The sequence below is a fragment of the Gossypium arboreum genome, chromosome 5 (assembly GCF_025698485.1).
Source record: "Gossypium arboreum isolate Shixiya-1 chromosome 5, ASM2569848v2, whole genome shotgun sequence".
NCBI lineage: Eukaryota > Viridiplantae > Streptophyta > Magnoliopsida > Malvales > Malvaceae > Gossypium > Gossypium arboreum.
This window is the reverse complement of record NC_069074.1, coordinates 67,528,325-67,547,051: the sequence shown is the minus strand read 5'-3', so window position 1 is coordinate 67,547,051 and position 18,727 is coordinate 67,528,325. Positions and strand designations below refer to the sequence as shown.

General features: G+C 30.6%; 1 protein-coding gene across 2 annotated transcripts; it reads left to right on the top strand.

The window, feature by feature from the left end:
- The first annotated feature begins 7,997 nt into the window (after positions 1 to 7,997).
- LOC108453833 (uncharacterized) lies at positions 7,998 to 14,833 on the top strand. Of its 2 annotated transcripts, XM_017752157.2 has the most exons (18): positions 7,998 to 8,253; positions 8,346 to 8,613; positions 9,070 to 9,282; positions 9,580 to 9,638; positions 9,842 to 9,979; positions 10,934 to 11,008; positions 11,118 to 11,201; positions 11,302 to 11,363; positions 11,583 to 11,652; positions 12,705 to 12,780; positions 12,891 to 13,021; positions 13,217 to 13,276; positions 13,421 to 13,495; positions 13,611 to 13,715; positions 13,804 to 13,899; positions 13,990 to 14,070; positions 14,155 to 14,256; positions 14,459 to 14,833. In XM_017752157.2, the coding sequence occupies exons 1-18, from the start codon at positions 8,212 to 8,214 to the stop codon at positions 14,525 to 14,527; spliced, it is 1,806 nt and encodes a 601-aa protein (XP_017607646.1). In that variant the 5' UTR covers positions 7,998 to 8,211; the 3' UTR covers positions 14,528 to 14,833. The 2 variants fall into 2 exon arrangements, with proteins under 2 accessions (XP_017607646.1, XP_017607647.1); XM_017752158.2 differs by lacking the exon at positions 7,998 to 8,253 and having other exon boundaries at positions 8,484 to 8,613; positions 9,063 to 9,282.
- The last annotated feature ends 3,894 nt before the right edge of the window (positions 14,834 to 18,727 follow it).

The window sequence follows — 18,727 nt, the reverse complement described above, 5'->3', positions numbered from 1 at the left end:
AATCCCGAAGTCGTCGAGTTGTATCGAAACATGATGCGGCCTGGGACAAAATGAAAGGGAAGATATAAGTGTAAATAATTTATTAAAGATGGAAACAAAATGGCATAGATTGATTTTGGAACTAAAAGATAAAAAATGTGGAAGACAGAGGACCGATTTAGCAATTAATTTGCTTTTAAATTTTAAATTTCGGATTAAATCGAAGGTTTGAATAAATAAAAGGGTTACGGGTGTAAATAAGCCAGAGAATGAGGGCGATGCTGCAAAAAAGGGGTATTTTTTTGTAAATTTAAAAAGTAGGGGTGGGAATAAATTACCCATTTTTAGTACCTATAAATGAAAAAAAAATTATTCATTCTTTCATTTTAACCTCATTTTTTTCAAAATTAGGAAAAAAAAAAATCTCTTCCTCTTTCTCTTCCTCCTTCTATGTTGGTCATGGTTCCACCACAGGAGAGCCCGACTGCTCTCCAGCCTTCAGTGGTGGAGCCGTCACGTACGGTGGCCGTATTTTTTTTTTAAAATCAAAGTTTTCTTTAAAAAATTACTACTTTTCTTAAAAATCAAAACTTTATTTCGAAATAGTTGGACAAGATCAAAAATTTGTTTTAAAAAATTAAACTTTTCCTTAAAATGACTAAAAATATATTTATTTTAAAAATCTAAAATTTCTCTTTTTAAAAAATCACTATTTTTCTTAAAAATAAAAAACTTTATTTCAAAATAGGTGAAAAAAATCAAAACTTTGTTTTAAAAATTTAAACTTTTCCTTTGATATGACTAAAAACATGTTTTTATTTTAAAAATCTAAACTCTCTTTTAAAAAAAAATCAATTTTTTCCCAAAATCAAGCCTTTTAAAAAAATTTTATTTTAGAAAGGGGAAGGGAAAAAAGGGGATTTTGGGGACCCCTAGAGGCGGAGGGCCGACGTTCCGGTGATATCCCCTTCATCGGAACCCAAATCTGATCCCTCAAGATATGTATATGACCAAAAAAAAGAAAAAAAAAAGAAACTAGAATTCGTCGTAGTTGTTATTGTTTTTACCTTTTTTTCAAGAACAAAATAACAAAAGCCTCCTTTTTTTTCATTTCATTTCATGTATATATATTATTTTTTAATCTTGTTTATTTGTAAAAATAATAATAATAATAATAATAATAATAATAATAATAATATTTAATAATAATAGTAGTAGTGATAATAATAATAATAATAATAATAATAATAATAATAATAATAATAATAATAATAATAATAATAATAATAATTTGGGCCCTTGACATGCCCAAAAAGAAAAGAAACATAAAAGAAAAACAAATGTCTTAAATTGACCAAATTCGGGTGGGCTTCGAAAGGCCCAAGAGAGAACAAAAATTTAAATAGGTCTCCAATTGGGCTCGAAAAAATATTAAATAATTAATATTTACGACCTGACACATCGGAATTGTGGCCCTAAAACCACCATTTCCGATCATACTAGAAACATATTAATTATTAAATTCTTATTTAATTAGGATTTAATTGCAATTTACCACAATGAATTCCACACCATTTCTATTATTAGGCCATTTAAGGAGGGTCTAATTGCACAATTAGTCCTTCAATTCTATTAAATTCCAATTAAACAAACTTGTTTACAATTTAGCCTTAAACTAATTAGGACTAAATAAAAAATAACCCAAAAGTTAGTGGAATGATTGACATCCACCACCGCTTGGCCTTTTTGACCATGGTTTAATAACCATTTTGGTCCCTTTACTATTTAAATCTATAGTGATTATCTTTTATCTCTTTTACAATTTAATAATTTTACCTTAATTAAGCAATAAATCATCAAAATTACTAGACCAAACTTCCATTCTCATATAATAAGATTCTGTAAATATTTAATAAAAATATTCAAGAGCTCGGTTTATAGAAACGGGGTCTCGATACCTCATTTCCTGAAACTACTTGACTTCCGAGACAACCACTTATACTAACCCTTAATTCAATTAATTAAAATTCATCAAATAAAATTCAATATAAAAATTATTATTGAATCGCATAATTTAAATACTAATTATACGAACTTACTCGTCGGATTTATGATCCAAAACCACTGTTTCCGACACCATTAAAAAATGGGCTATTACAACTGACATATTCATAACTGTGAACAAGTAAGTGTTTAACAATCCTGAGTTTGTCTACACTATTCAAGGAAATAATCTGAGTTATCCGGTAATCGCCAAATCTGAATGATTTTCATGTCATGTATAAAGGCCATTTGGGATCTAAACTGTTTTGTCAAGTTGGGCATTCTCGTGTTTTGTAGCACAGTTGTTTGGAATTCTCTTAAATAATTTAGAACATTTCATGATCAGTATAAGTCATGATTTTTGGGTTGATCTGAAATTCAATTTGATTAGTATTTAGATTGTTACCAGAATCAGTATGAGAATCCGCCAAATGAAAGATCAGTTAGTAAAAATATTCACCAAAAATAATATCTGTAAGAACACCACCCTGGGTAAAGTATTTAGTATCCATTTGAGTGAGAATCCGCCAAAGGAGGTTCTATTTAGACATTCTTCTGAGGAGTACATTCGTTTTCCAAGTAATGAAAAGAGGTTTATATTGAGTGTAGACCTGTTCATGGCCTGGCCCGAAGGCCTGCCCGAAAAGTGAGAGGGTTTGGGTAAAAATATAGGCCCGAAAAATGGGCTTGGATAAAAAGACCCATTTAAAAAACGAGTCGAGCCTCAAGTAAGGCATTTTGGGCCCGGGCCTGGCCTGAATTCACTAAAGGACAAAAAAATCTATTTTTTAATATTATTTTCTTATTATTTTCTCCCTATTTTGCTACCATTTTACTATTATGGTGCTACTATTTTGTTGTTATTATTTGGATATTGTATAAAACTTATTTTATTGTTAATTTTGTTATTATTTTAAAGGCATTTGTTAATTTTGTTATTATTTTAGAGGTATTTGCTTGTTAAGTTGCATCTATCTTAGTGTTATTTAAGTATACATATTTTTAAAATTTATTTTCAATTTGTTGGGAAATATTTATTTTGATGTTTTTAGTATTTTTGATGTATTATATATCTTATAATTATATAAAAATTAATATGGGCAAGCCGGGTCGGGCCCAGGTTTAACATTTTTATCCGGGTTGAGCTTAGGCAAAATTTTAGGCCCATTTTTCGGGCCAGGCCTAGCAAACGGGCCTAACTTTTTACTTGAACACAGCCCGAACTCAGCCCAGCCCAGTCCATGCACACCTCTAATTGAGTGTTAAAGTCTGGAATAAATTCAAAAAGTGACTTATGAGTAGATTGATAAAGCATGAAAATTGATGAATATGTAAACGCCGTTACGAGAAGGTACCCACCAAAGACAGAGATGAAAACCAAAGCCTTTAAGATGATGAATTCAATAGAAAAGCTTCGAGGTAATCTAGAATTAAAACTTACTAAATTCGTTTGAACTTACATGTGTTTGTTTATGTTTCAGGTTCCGCTGTAAGAGTGGGTACGCTAAGAGGGATTAAGCCAGGAATGCGCCTGGGTAGCAGCAAGTTGGGATGTTATGCATACAAAGGACATCTTAGGAATATGGTGTATGGTTCTTTATGCCACTTAGAGTCTGTCTGTAACAAACTTTTAAGTTGTAATGTCTTATATTATTTTTTTAAAGGCCTGATGTATTTTTAGAGATTTTCTTCATTTCCTCTTATTTTGAATACACTAAATAAGTTAATGAAAAATATGTTTAAAAAGAGTTATACGCCAATTGTTTTAAATTTTTGTTAAGTTTTTTTGGGTGGTCATATCCGATATCCAAACTCGACGAATCAGGTCAGATAGAGGGTGTTGCACAAATAGTCACACAACTATCAAAAGTTTTCATTTTAGGCATCCAGAATAAAAAAAAAAGTTAGCAATTTAAGCACTCACGTTACATAGTTCGGTCATTTTGATCACTTCTGTTAAAATCACAAACGACAAGTTGAATGAAAAGCAACCAATGGGAGAAGAAAACAAAAAATTTAGCAAAGAGGTAACTAAAAAACTCAAAGAAGGATGTGGGGGGAGGTTCAATAGGGAAGGGGGATAGGGACATGGGTGGGGGTTTTTATTTTATTTAATATTAATATAATTTAAAATTTATTTTTTAAAAATATTTGTGCATTTTATATATTTCTTTGAATTATTTGGTATTAGGATCAAATTGAGACCATTTGTAAATTTTGAGTGTTAATTTTTTAAAATTTTGACTAAATTGATATATGTAAAAGTTGAGGACTAAATTTGTCATTATATCGATTTTTAACTACCACATCAGCTTGTTGTTAGCGATTTTAACATAAGTAACTAAAATGACTGAACTATATAACATGAGTGCTTAAATTACAAACTTTATATTTTAAGTACCTAAAATGTAATTTTTTAATAGTTAAATGACTATTTGTGTAATTTACTAAAATAGGAGGTTGATCTCCGTGTCAACCAAGGAAGGTCAAAACTCCTTCCTTTCATATATAAGTATATAGATTAGAGTTGTCCCTGAGTTGGGTGGGGCGAACCCTAATAAAATTTTAAGCCCGATTGATATGTACAGAGCTCGTACCGCTTGATTTGTTTGTATTAATTTTTAAATATTTATTTTATATAATTTTTTAAAAATATAGTACACTAAATATACTAAAAATATTAAAATAAATATTTCTCAACAAATTGAAATTAAATTAAAAAAATTTATACTTAAATAACATTAAGATAAGTACAACTTAACAAGCAAATAACTCAAAAATAGTAGCAAACTTAAAAATAAAACAAGTGTTATACAATATCCAAATATTAACAACAAAATAGTAGTAATATAGTAGTGATATGGTAGCAAAACAGTGAGAAAATGCGGGAAAATAGTAGCAAAACATGGAAAAACAACAAAACAATAGAGTTTTTTTTTATTGCAAATTTGGGCCAAGCCAGGCTCAAGCCAAAAAACCATACACGAGGTTCGATCCACTTTTTAAACAGGCATTATTTTTTGCTTAAACCTATTTTTCGGACCTATATTTTTGCTCAAACCCTTCTAATTTTCGGGCGGGTCTTTGTGGTAGGCCAGAATGGACAGCTCTCATATAGATATTACTTGTTGATATATATTATATTCATCTTATTATACCTATTTATTATCCTTCAAAAATTCCAAAAAAAAAATAAAGAAAAGAAATGTTGGAAAAATAGTCAAGTTTTTGTTCTTGCGCCGCACACAAATTAAAGATTAGGGTTTATATTAAGTTACTCAATACCGCATCAATACATATATAATTTTTTTATCTATATAGATACATATTGGAATCAGTCTATTTTGTTGTTTTATTTTAGACTAATCACTATTTTGAAAAATATTTAATATATATATATACAAAATATATTTATGTATTAAATAAATGAAAATAAATCAATTTCAAATATAAAATACTTATCAATAAATATAAATATTTATTACATTATATTTAGTTATGAGGAAGATGAAACGGATAAATTCTAAAACTATACATGAACTATAGTTTAATATTCAATTGTATAAATGAACTTTGATTTTGTGTAATTTTATATATGAAATTTTGATTTGATTCAATCTTTATATATTATTAACACAATTATCGATATAACATCATTTTATGTTTATATATTATATACATAAATAATTATATTTATCCAATATAAAAATAAATTAATATATTTGTTTCTTTAAATGTGTATGATTAAATAAAAATATATACATAATATATATTAGTTATTTGATTAATATAAAAAATAATAGTTCAAAAAATATATTGCTAATATAAAAATTTATTATATATAATACATAATATTTATTTTGGTTAATTTGGTTAACTTGGTTAATTCTCTGATTTCGAACCAGATTAACTGATAACTGAAATTTTAAAAAATCATTAACCGACCTCCGATCGAACTACATTCGGCAATAAACTGATTAGCCAAATTAGATTGGTTTGGTAATTAATTCGATTTTAATCGAACTATGAACACCCCTACCTAGAACTATCTATAGCTCCTCTCCAATTCATAAATAGGAGTATAATGTGTTTCAGCGTACTCAAACTCACGTCCTCCTTCATTGGTAATATTGGCCAAACCAGTCGAAAAAAGACTCAGTTGGCTAATATCAATTTTTTATTTATACATCTTATAAATGATCTTCCACAAATGTTTTTTATGGTTTTTTTCAATTATACAAAACAATTGATTAAATTTTTATACATCCCAATTAATTTAAAATTCTTATCATTAGATTTTTAAAAATTATCATTTAATTATTCAAGAGATAATAGTTATAAAACTTTGACATAATATCATATTTGATACCTGCAGTTTCATAGAATATTCAATGTGGTATATGTCTTTTGCATGCATTCAATATGGTACTTGAATTATCAATATGTATTTTCTTTATGGTACTTGTATTTTCATAAAATGTCTAATGTGGTACCTACTTGAACTATCAATATGTGTTTTTATTATGGTACTTGATCTTAACACTTGAATTGCTAAACTAGTAAATAAAAATTCGACACATACAATTTTTTCCAAACAATCAAGTCCACATGGATAATATAATTATGTGAAAACTTAAATAAAACAAAAAAATAATTAATTTAAAAAGCAAATAACTAAACATATAGTTAATAAAAAAGAAATAAATACTAAACTTATGAAAACAACAAGATCATCATTTTCATTTAAATAAATGACCATCTTCATCAAAGAGTTTTCAATTTAAAATAATTATTTTGTAATCTCCATGTGATGGCCTGATGGTCAAGAGTGTTTATCGTCCCAGGTGTGGCCTCGGTTTGAGTCGTGCTAGTCGCATTTGTTATTCGGGTTTTACTCATTTATTGTAATTCACCAAAACAAAAATATTTTTATTTAATTTTTAAATAATTTTTTAATTATCCATGAAAATGAACTTTCCTGTAAGTTTAATATTTAATTTTATTAACCATACATTTAGTTATTTTAATTTAATTTAATTTTTGTTTTTATACAATTTTTGGGTTTTATTTAGCTTTTCACATGATTTTATATTATTCATGTTGACTTAATAATTTTGAAAAGAAAATGTACGTATTTAAATTTCATTGGTTGATTTAGCAATTTACTAATAGTGTTAACACCAAAACTATAATAAAACATATATTAATAAATCAAATAGCATTGGACATTTTCAAAGTACAAATATCACGTTCAACATTTTATCAAAGTACAAGCATCGACATTAACCCAAAATTTTTATAAAAATTTAATTAAATAATATAATTTCTTTTATTTTTTATACAATGCTTAAAACTAGGCATAATTTATCTCCAACCCATACTAATTGAGCTAAAATTTAATTGGCATAATTTCATTTATTCTCAAACAATATAGTTTAACATTCAAAATTTTAAAATATAATATAATATAAAAATTATCATAAAAATAAATAATCTTAATATTTGCATTATTTAATTAATATTAAAATTAAAATTAAAATTAATCTTAAATATAAATAAAATTAATTAAAATATCTTCATATTTAAATAGTATTTATCTTAATATTAAATTTAAATTTAAAATTCATCGTAAATATAAATAATATTATCTTAATATTTGAATTTCTTATCATTAGATTTAAAAAAAAGAATTGTGATTATGATTATAAATTAAATTAAATTAAATTAAAATTTATTTTTAATTATTCGATCAAATTTAAAATGATCATAAAATATGTATGATTTTATTATAAAATTTTAAAAATAGATATATAATTTTATCAATTTTAGAAAATCTAAATAAATATATATAAATGACATCCAATTATTATATAAAATAAAAAAAATTATTGAGAGAATTATTAAATTGGTTAAGCCGGCCTGACCCGGACAGAAAATCATCAAATTCTTTTAGGGATCAAGATAAACCCAACCCGAAAAGTCTTGTTTGTTTAATGCAAACTTTGCAAAGTCCATATGCTTTTATTTTTAGTTTTTTGGTTTTATAATTAGACAACATCCTGGAGATACTGTCGCTCTGTTCGCCGCTCCTATCCCTTCTTCTTCTTCTTCTCTGTAAACTGTAAAGTCCAATCGGTAGGTGCAAGATAGCAGCCTCTCTACCCTTATGCGCATTTAACCTCCACTTCCATGGCCCTCACTTCCACTCTCCCTCTATACTCTCATCCCAAGGTAATTACACGCGCTCACTCTTTTTCTTAATCTCTTCGGTCTCTCGAAAGGTGAAGCTTACTCTATTTGTTTATATGTTTCGTTATTCTCAGGTTCTTCCGAAGAAGCAGATGCTTGGCCTTCAAGCGTTGGCTTCGGACTACGGCCGCTGTCTTGGTCATGATTCTGCTTGGTTTATTACTAGGAGACGTTACTCCAGGTCCAAGAGATTGGTGGTAACGGCAGCGTACGGTGCGGAGGGAGGCGCGAGGCGGCGTGTTTACGGAGAGTCGCAGGCGCAGCAGCCTCTCAGTAGTGCTCCGGTGAAGCAGATTGCAACATTTGTGGCGCCCGCTGGCGTTTTTATCGCCGCTACTTTTGGTATGGATTTCCGTTTCTCTTCTTTTCTAGTGGATGGTGAATTTGGAAGAATCTAACTGATTGCATTCTTATGTATAAATTCATGAGTTTCGTCAATAATTTGGATGAGGTTGTTGAAATTCCCCAATTTGGTTGAGCACAATGAAAATTTACCAGCGCTCTGGTTTTTCTTGATTGCTTACTCAGGCCATAGCTATAAGCATTACATTTTTTAATGGCATTTGATTTTTAATCCGACTTTAGCATTTATTTTAGTCTTTAAGCCAACGTGTTGTCAGTTTTTATACCTTACTATTTCTTTCTGTTGCGCTAGGCATATGAATGGCATTTTGGAATCTTTCTTTTCCTTTTATTGGGACTGCGTTAGGCTTTGTACGGAATGTTTACACGAGTGCAGCACATATTCTTTGTTATGTTTATCCTACATGTACCCTAATTGATGTCTTCAGCTGACAGTTTTATGGAAATTGGTGGAGAAACTCCTTATGCCGAAGCCATCTAGGTCTTCATCTGTTGAAAATAAATCTCCTTCACAAGGAGTGAAGTGGTCTTTTGCCGCAGGAACAAATCTATTGTCAAGTGTTACTGCTAAGATTGATAGACAGTCAAAGCTGACACTCAATGAGTTTGCCAAGGAACTTAGGGCATTCAGCAGTGTTGATATGTCAGGTATGCTGACTGATTGTAGACTATTTCCATAGAAAAAGTGAAGCACCTATTTTAATCCTATTCACTTTTCATGTCTGAGTTTAATGATGCAGCCACGAAAATCCAAGATGCAGTTAATGGACAGTAGAAATGGTCTACTAGTCTTTTAAAAGTTTTCATTGTGATGTAATTACTTTCTTTCCTTAGCATTGTTAGCAAGTTATCCAGTTGGATTTAAGATGCAATATATTTTTTACTGCATGTGGATTCATTTCATGTGAACGAAACATGATAAACCTTACTATACATTTTTATTAGGACGCAACTTTGGAGATGAAGGACTGTTTTTTCTTGCCGAGAGCTTAGGTTACAATCAGGTTATGCTTTCCTAGTCTTTATTTTACTATGTTGTTTTATTATTTTCTTTGTGTCCATTATTATGAATGAGGTGTTTTATCTTATCCTGTAAGATCCTCATGTTGACTGTGTTCTGTACGAACTTTTCTATTTCATTAGTGAAAGTTTGAAGCATTGGTGCTCCTTGCTATGCATTCTCTGAATGAGTACTTCTCCTTTTCAGATCGTTGAGGAAGTAAGCTTTGCTGCTAATGGAATAACAGCCAGAGGAATGGAAGCCTTTGATGGTGTTCTTGAAGCAAATACGGTATTGAAAACCCTTGATCTTTCAGGCAATCCCATTGGAGATGAAGGAATAAAGGTCAGCCTAAATTTGCCATTATATAACTGACAACTTTACAAATAGTTAAATTTCCCTGTCCTCCAACATTGAGGGCTCAGTTATTTTATATGTAATAATAGTAAGATGAAAGAAATTGCTCAATCAACATAAATTTTCCTTTTGGTACCTAATGTGTATAGGGATACATCTGTTTATTCAGAGACTCCTTGTTCTTTCATATCCCTTGCCGCTATTGTATGATTACTAATTTTCATTCTTATAGGTTTCCTATAAGATCATCTCTGCAGCTTGTATTTGTTTTTCATTTGATAATGTCATAATGAACTATAATGGGATGGAAGTTCATATTTGGATCCTTGATAAAAAAAATTGCCTATGAGCAAGTTCTATATTGTTTATAATGGAAATAGTAAAAACATTTTTTCCCTACTACTAAATCACCTATTATGAGGTAATCTTTAATTTAAGGTGTACTTGTAACCGTTGAAGGATAGTTCATGAATTCTTTTAAATTGTCAAGCAGTCTAATACTAAAATAAATTACATGCATATGGTGATGTGGAATTCTTTTCTGCACGTCTTCATAACATAGATACTTTAGAAATCTAATCTGTGGGGATTTTATTTATTTATTTGTTCTTAGAATATCAAGAAATATTTGTTTGCTATAGGAAGGTTATGAACTTCTGTAATTTTGTAGATAGAAGTACTGTATTAATTGCATGAATGTTTGAATCCCACTGGATGTTGTGATTTAATTGGGAGCATGGCTAAGCATAGAAGCTGTGTACTGTACTTTCTAGTTTCTAGCATATGCTTTCCCAAACAAGGGCACCTAATGTTTCAAATGTCATCAATAAAGTGCAATATATATAAATATTGTTTGTGCCAACGTTCTGTGGATTCACATTTTTGCTGAGAGTTTTGTTAATGCTTCAATGTCTATTATAAATAATCTACCTTCGCCTGCAGTGCCTATGCGATATTTTGGTGAATAACACTGGCATTCAAAAGCTCCAGCTAAACAGTGTTGACTTAGGGGATGAGGTTAGCTTTCTGTTAATATCCATTCTGTTTTCCATGGAATTGCATTGCGAAGAAGTAAAGGCCTTTGCAGTGGAGATTTACTTTAATGGTGAATCACTACCTTATGCAGGGTGCAAAGGCAATTGCTGAGTTGTTGAAGAAAAATTCAACCTTACGTGCCCTTGAACTCAATAACAATATGATAGACTATTCTGTAAGAAATTACCTTGCCAATTTCTTTACATCATTGCTTCAAATTTAATTAAGCAAGTGGCATTTATTCTTTATTCTCTGTTTTTATGGAATGGAGATAGGGATTTACAACTTTAGCGGGAGCACTTCTTGAGAATAAGACTATCCGCAATTTTCACCTAAAGTAAGTTAAAGTCTTCCTGTTTTTGTATTCTAAAACCATCTTGAGTTTTTTACGTAATAGTTTATGTCTCAGTAGGCTGGATGGCATATGCACCTTCCATTCTTGAACTGTGTTTTGATTAAAAGCAAATATCTGCTTAAGTTTCTTTGTACATCTGGTTTTTTTTTTTTTTTTTAACCAGCATATGAAAAACTTTCTGACATAATGTTACTGTTCAAGTGGTAATTATGGTGGTGCTCTGGGGGCTAATGCATTGGCCAAAGGACTCGAGGGGAACAAGTCTTTACGGGTACATTTCCTATTCACTTCAGCTACTGTTTGTTCTAAACTACATGATGAAAGGCTACCGGTTTTGACACCTTATTCGTTTGATATAATACTTCCATTTTAACATTACTTCTGGTACTTACGTAATGGTTTGGAGCATTAGAGACCTTCATATATTGGATGAAATGCTTTTGTGATTAGAGTGGTCATTTTCAGTAAGTAGTCATAAAGCTCTGTTACGTGGTTTCGGGCATTTAGGGTCAGTGTATCAGTGTCAACATTACACAAGGCTGGTAAGAGTATGATTTACGTGCCTCACACAGCTCTGAACTTTTGGATGTATCTTTTTGCCCTTTGCTTAGTTTCTCTTGCAAATGAAAGAAGGAAGAACTGAAGACAAATGGAGGCAGAGTAATTTTGTGACTGTGTTGTCATACTGAGAATAAGAGGAGAATGTTGATGAAGAACAATAAAAGGAGAGACTAGGGCTTTCTCTTAAATTCATAATAGGGTTTCAAAATGGAGTTAAATGTTGGGCCTCAGTCCTTTTCAATTTTGGCATCTACAAATTGGGTTTAAATTGATATGTTTCAGTCTGATCCAAAAGGCAAAAGTACTATGTCTTGGGCCATTTATATCTGGAATATTATTTGAAATGCTAATTAGAAAGAAAATGAGAGAGAGATACAAGTTAAGTGTGCATATTTACAAGATAATGCATTTTTAAGGATTTTCTTTTTCTTTATTCTTATTTTTCAACTTTACAAAGCAATTCATGGAACAAAAAGTTAATTTTTTCTTTTCATTCTTCTGTTTATCCTACCAAACACACTAATGGAAAGAAAAAAAAAATCTTTCTATTTTTTCTCTAATTTTTTATTTTTCAATTTTATTCACTCTACCAAGTAAAGGCTAGGCATTAAAGAAAAAAAAAAAAGAGAGGACAATTTTGGGAATTCCAAAGAAGGAAAGAGGACAAAGAAAATTGGACAAATGGTTATATTTTATTTGTTTGTGGATCTATTATACAGTGATTGTAATTTGTAATTCCTTGAGTTTTTTTTTTTTTTTCAGGAACTTCATGTACATGGAAATTCAATTGGTGATGAAGGAATTCGCTCCTTGATTTCAAGCTTATCTTCACATAAAGGTTTACATTTGTTATATTGACTTTTTTTTTGGTGCATGCGTGTGTAGTCATTGGCTTTTATCTTTCCCTGCCTATTGCAGCAGTTCATCTAACAAACATGTTCTTTCTAGGAAAAATTACCCTACTGGACTTTGGGAACAACTCAATAACGGCAAAAGGTGCTTTTCATGTTGCGGAATATATCAAAAGGAGCAAGAACTTGCTATGGGTGAACCTTTACATGAACGACATTGGTGATGAGGTATTCAATAAATTAACAGTTACTATACCAAGTTTTCACTAGTAGGTTTTTCATTTATAAGAGCTAAACAGTGGCAACCCAGTTATGGTATATATATATTTTAATTGGATATGTTCTTTGTTCGACCTTGTTTAGAATTACACTTGTATACTTGGAGTTAAACTTCATTGATACAAAATTTTGAAAATTTATCAGGGCGCAGAAAAAATTGCTGATGCTTTGAAAGAAAACCAGACAGTAACAACCATAGACCTGGTGAGAAGAGAATGCTTCGCTAATTTCTCATGTAATATATTTTGATATTTAATTATTTTTGGAGCATGTCTCTTTTTTGAGGTAATATTTGGAGCATGTATGATGCACCTATATGAAGACAATAATTGGTTTCTACTGTCGTAGGGTGGAAATAATATTCGAGCGAAGGGGGTTGGTGCAATAGCTGAGGCCTTAAAAGATAACACAGTCATTAAAAATGTGAGTCTTTTCATCATTATCATCATCTTTTTATCATGCCTCCCTTTTTATACCCCAATCGGGACGATGGCCTGATTGACTCCTGTCTCCCTTTCTGTCTCCCTCATCTGTTCAGTTGGAACTTGGTTATAATCCCATTGGAGCAGATGGAGCAAAGGCTTTGTCTGAAGTTCTTAAATTTCATGGAAATGTAAAAACACTAAAGCTTGGTTGGTGTCAGGTAAACTCACATCCATAAACCTCTATAAAAACTAATTTCAATTATCTTATCTTTTATGTATAACAATTCAAAATGGGATCTCTTGTAGATAGGACCAAAGGGTGCAGAGTTTGTTGCAGATATGTTGAGATATAATAATACCATATCAATTCTGGACTTGCGAGCAAATGGACTTAGAGATGAAGTTTGTACCTCCTGATACACCATATTTTTTCATTAAACCACCATATACAATGAATCTTAGTATTTGCTTTGTTATACATGTATTTGGCAGGGTGCAGCCTATCTGGCTCGCAGCTTGAAAGTGGTTAATGAAACCTTAACTTCACTTGACTTGGGATTCAACGAGATTAGGGTAAATTTTGTTTTTCCTTATTAATATTTATAAATTTTGATGATTTTCCGCATGCTGCATCATTTTACTTGAGGTTTTATGTAGGATGATGGTGCTTTTGCCATTGCTCAAGCACTCAAGGCCAATGAATATGTAACAGTAACATCGCTCAACCTTGCGAGTAACTTTCTTACAAAATTTGGGCAGGTAATTGTTATTTCTGACGTAAAATCCATTGCATCTTCTGCGTCATATCTAATCTGACAAAATTCTGGCTTTTTTCATATCTAATCTGACAAAATTCTGGCTTTTTTCACCTTCTCTTTTGGCAAATGCTATTTTCATGTTTAGGTTCCTTATTCATTTCTGGTTTGTCTCTAAGTTGGTTGTTTTTCTCGATTTCATGCAGAGTGCATTGACAGATGCAAGAGATCATGTTTACGAGATGAGTGAAAGGGAAGTCAATATTTTCTTCTAGGATTTCCCTTTATGGAGAGAGAGTTATGTCGACAATCGGATTTTTGGTATAATTCTTCATTTGGTATGTATCAGTGAGAACTCCCAACATTTGTGTTAAAATTCTTTAGCTCTAACCATCAAACAGAGGTACATACGGAAAAATTTTGACAAAATACTATTTAGCTTTACTAATGGCATTTTGTTTGCGAACATTGTAGTTACAAGCTTTCACTCCATTTGCCCCAAATATGTTCTGTATTGTAATTGGTGAAGAAAAGTCTGTAATTTGTGGATTTTAATATCATAAAATTTTGTTTGCTTTTAATTCAGCCTTTTCCCTTGTTGAACAATTTAAAAATGCATGAAGTGAAAAATATCTGACCAAAGCCATGTGGCATTTGTTAATTCATGTACCCCATTAAATGTTGGTATTATTTTTCTGTGTTAAAGTCTTGTTGTTTAACTTGCATATTTATATATATTTTTGACATGCTAATAGTTCATGTTCTACAGATTGAACCTATGGATGATATGGAGTGTTTAATTCTCTTCTGAGGCGGAAATTGTTGGTCTTTAAATAAAACTTTTTACTAGCTTATAGCTGGTTGAAAATACAATTACATCAAACATAAGTTGGTAGTTCTAGTGCTCTATCTTGGTCGCAATTGCAGACAAGTAAATATTGCCCATTTTCAATAAAAAAGAGAACGAACATTGGTTGCATGAAAAAAAAAAGGAAAAAGAGAATGATCATTATGAGCAATTGGAGTTTTTCCAGATGCGACAAAATTATTATTTTTTTAAATTGAGTTAATTGAATTGAGTTATGAGGTTTCGAATCATGTTCTCTTGATTCATTTTTACCCGAAAGTTTTTACCCGAAAGCTCAGATGGTGAAGTGATGCGATTAAAATTTTCTTTTGATTTTTTTGATGGTGCAGAAAATGACTTAGGCTCTGTTTGTTTGTCAGTAAAATATTTTTCAGAAAATAATTTCTGAAAAATGATTTATTTTTCTGGAAATGATTTACTTTTTTGGTGTTTGGATGAATATTGTAAAATATTTTCTGTTGTTTCGCAAATTTTCTGAAAATATTTCATAAAAACTGCTTTAAACTAAACAAATATATATTTAAGAATTTATTATCTTTTCATTGTTTAATTGAGTTTATTATATATATATTAATTAAATTATTTTTACATATATTGCAATGATTTATTTATAAATAAATAATAATATTCAATTATTAAGCTAAAATATTAACTTTCATAAATTGAAAACAATCAAAGCAATAAAATCGAGCTAATATGCCAATTATACAATAGTAATGATCAGTAGTATGGGTTAATTCATATATTTCCATATCGAGCTGATAAGTCAGTTATACAAATACAATGATTAGCAGTATGGATTAATCCTTGTATGTCCTTTATTGAATGGAAATATTGTAGGCTTTTATCAACCCATCCAGCATTTACATAAGCAAAAAGAACCCAACAATAACAAAGTGCCTATAGCAATATCAACCAACACCAAAATATTGCCTTTACCAAAAACAAAACAGTGGCTATACTAGCACAAACTCTATACTAATACCAACCAAATCCAATATCCAATATCAAACTAACAAAATACCAAAGCTCTTTGCTTGCTTTTAATTTGCAACTGATTCTTGTGTGCTTATAGGATCTCCACCAGTTTGGCGTTTCCTATTTGGTGATTTCAACTTCACTGAAGAGCTTGCAGTTGATGTCCGACCTGACTGTTGTATTTGATCTCAATCCAAACTAAAAATTATAAAATTATAGCAAGGTAAATAGTTATAAATTAGCAGAAATTGAAATATTGCTAAACTAAAACTTACATAGAATGTCTGCTCTCTAGTTTTCATATTTGTGTAAAGGCCTAACCCAATGACAGACCACTTTCGAGTTTTCATACTTGTGGAATTCTTAGTTGTGGAAGCTGACCTAGCTTTTTTGGTTGATTCTTCCTCTCTAATAAGCTAATATTACATTGAATAAAGGTAGACAGAAATTAAAATCAAAGCATGAAATAGAAGATTAATAAAATTGGAAGTGGAATGATTTAGAAAATTGAAGGCCTTTCTTATTCAGATCAAGACAGTAATATGGCATCTAAGTTAAACAAAAGGCTAAAAACTGGTTTTCTAGAAACAAGAAACTGCCTCATATTTGATGTTCTATACCACAACTATTAGAAGCTGTGAATGTCTCTTGGGACCACTAGCATGCTAGGAAATCTAATACAAAATCACTAGACACTAAGCTTGGAGGATAATAGATTGTATACACCAATGCAGCTTTAGAACCCGAATTAATGATTGGAATTAAAAGAAGGTGAACTAGGTAGGAGCCACAAATGACTCATGTCTATAATCACATCACATGGAAGCCATAATACAATCACATAATAATGATATCTTAGGGCCTCCAATGTACATCCTAAAAGACCCCAGTTCAACAATAATAAATTTGGCAAAGAGAATGTTAAAGTGAAAATCTTTAACTTGTAAGTTATTCTTTTGTTGGCTAAGAGAATGACACCAATAAATAAATCAAAGATAAGAGGGAGATGGAGAATCAAGTAGAAAAGGGGGGATAGATAAGAATGAGAGACAATAAAAATTATCATAGTTCAACCTAAATTACAACCTTCAAGCATTAAGCACATCCAGATATATTGAAATCACAAGCTAAAAATATGGGAAAGATCATTCTCACAATGGAACTTAAATCTTTTCTAGACAGAACATTTTGGTACTATGATAATCTAGAAATCATTAAAAGTAAACATGGAAAATGCTTAATGGGGGAAAGACTATATAAGAACACATTGTATCAAATAATTTATAAGCAACTTGATTAAAGCAATAAAAAACTACTTACTTCTGGTGGTGCTGTACAAAGCATGTAGAAACAGTGATAATTTCTCTTAGGATCAGACACTTGACAAACACGTGATCTTTCTAATAAGTAACTCCTGATGGCAGCTCCTGAAATCCTCCCCTCTGAACAAATTGAATCTCCACAAACTTACCAAAATGACTACATCATTCAAAACATGCATGTAAAGGTAAAAAAAAAAAAAAAAACGATTATAACATAGAATCTACTACATGCAGGGTGTAAAACTTGTTAAAACAAAATATACTCACCTTGAGTTATTGTTCCTAATAGTCTTAGCATTACCAAATGCTTCTAAAACAGGATTGGACTGCAGATTAGCAGAAAACAAAAATAAATGTTGTTATATGTGGTGCAAATTGGGCATTGTTAAATCAACTTATGATGAAAAATTTATGCTCTAAAGATTATTTTTAAGCATATCCCTTTCCACTCCCAAATAATGCATCATTTTGAAATGATATGCCTCTTTATGTATCTAACTTTACCCTCATCTTGAGTTAAAAATAATTATCATTTTCATCATTTGGATTATCATTTTCATATTTTAATCCCAAACCTAGAAAAAAAACTAAAAATAAAGAAACAAAGAAAGGCATAAAATCCAAACCAACGCTACTTCATTTTCAGAAAAAATCCACCACTAATTCAACACAAAAAACAAATGGGTATTCAACAGTATAACAATACAGAACCAAAATGATGGCATACCTTAAGCAATTTTTCAAGAACAAGAAGAAACGGAAAGGATAAGAAGATAAAGAAGATGTCATACCTTAAGCCAAGACCCTGCGAAGAGGAAGATTTGAGCAAAACGAAATAGCAACGTGTAATTTGCTTGGGAAGAGAAGATATGTGACAGACACAGTTAAGGAAAAACAGAAGAGATTATAAAAGATGAAGAAAGGAAAAAATAGAAGGAGGAAAGTTACCTGGATGAAGAAGGAGAAGGGATGAAGAACGGAAGGAAGGAGGAGAAAGTAAACTGGTGAGAGTTGGAAAATGTCTTACAGAAATAAAATCGGTAAGGCATTTTCTGTAAATTCATACTCATTTTACCTGTGTTTTGGAAAATATTTTCCAAATGTAAAATATTTTCACTCTTCCAAACACCGTAAAACTAGAAAAATATTTTCCGTAAAATGTTTTCCTGGCAAACAAACATACCCTTAGAGAAATTTCTTTTACTAAATTCTCGAGCTGTCATTTCTCTCTGTTTCTTATGGTTATAAACTTCCTCCAACTTTTGTGCTCGATCAGATAAAATAACGAGCTCTCAGATTTTTGTCCT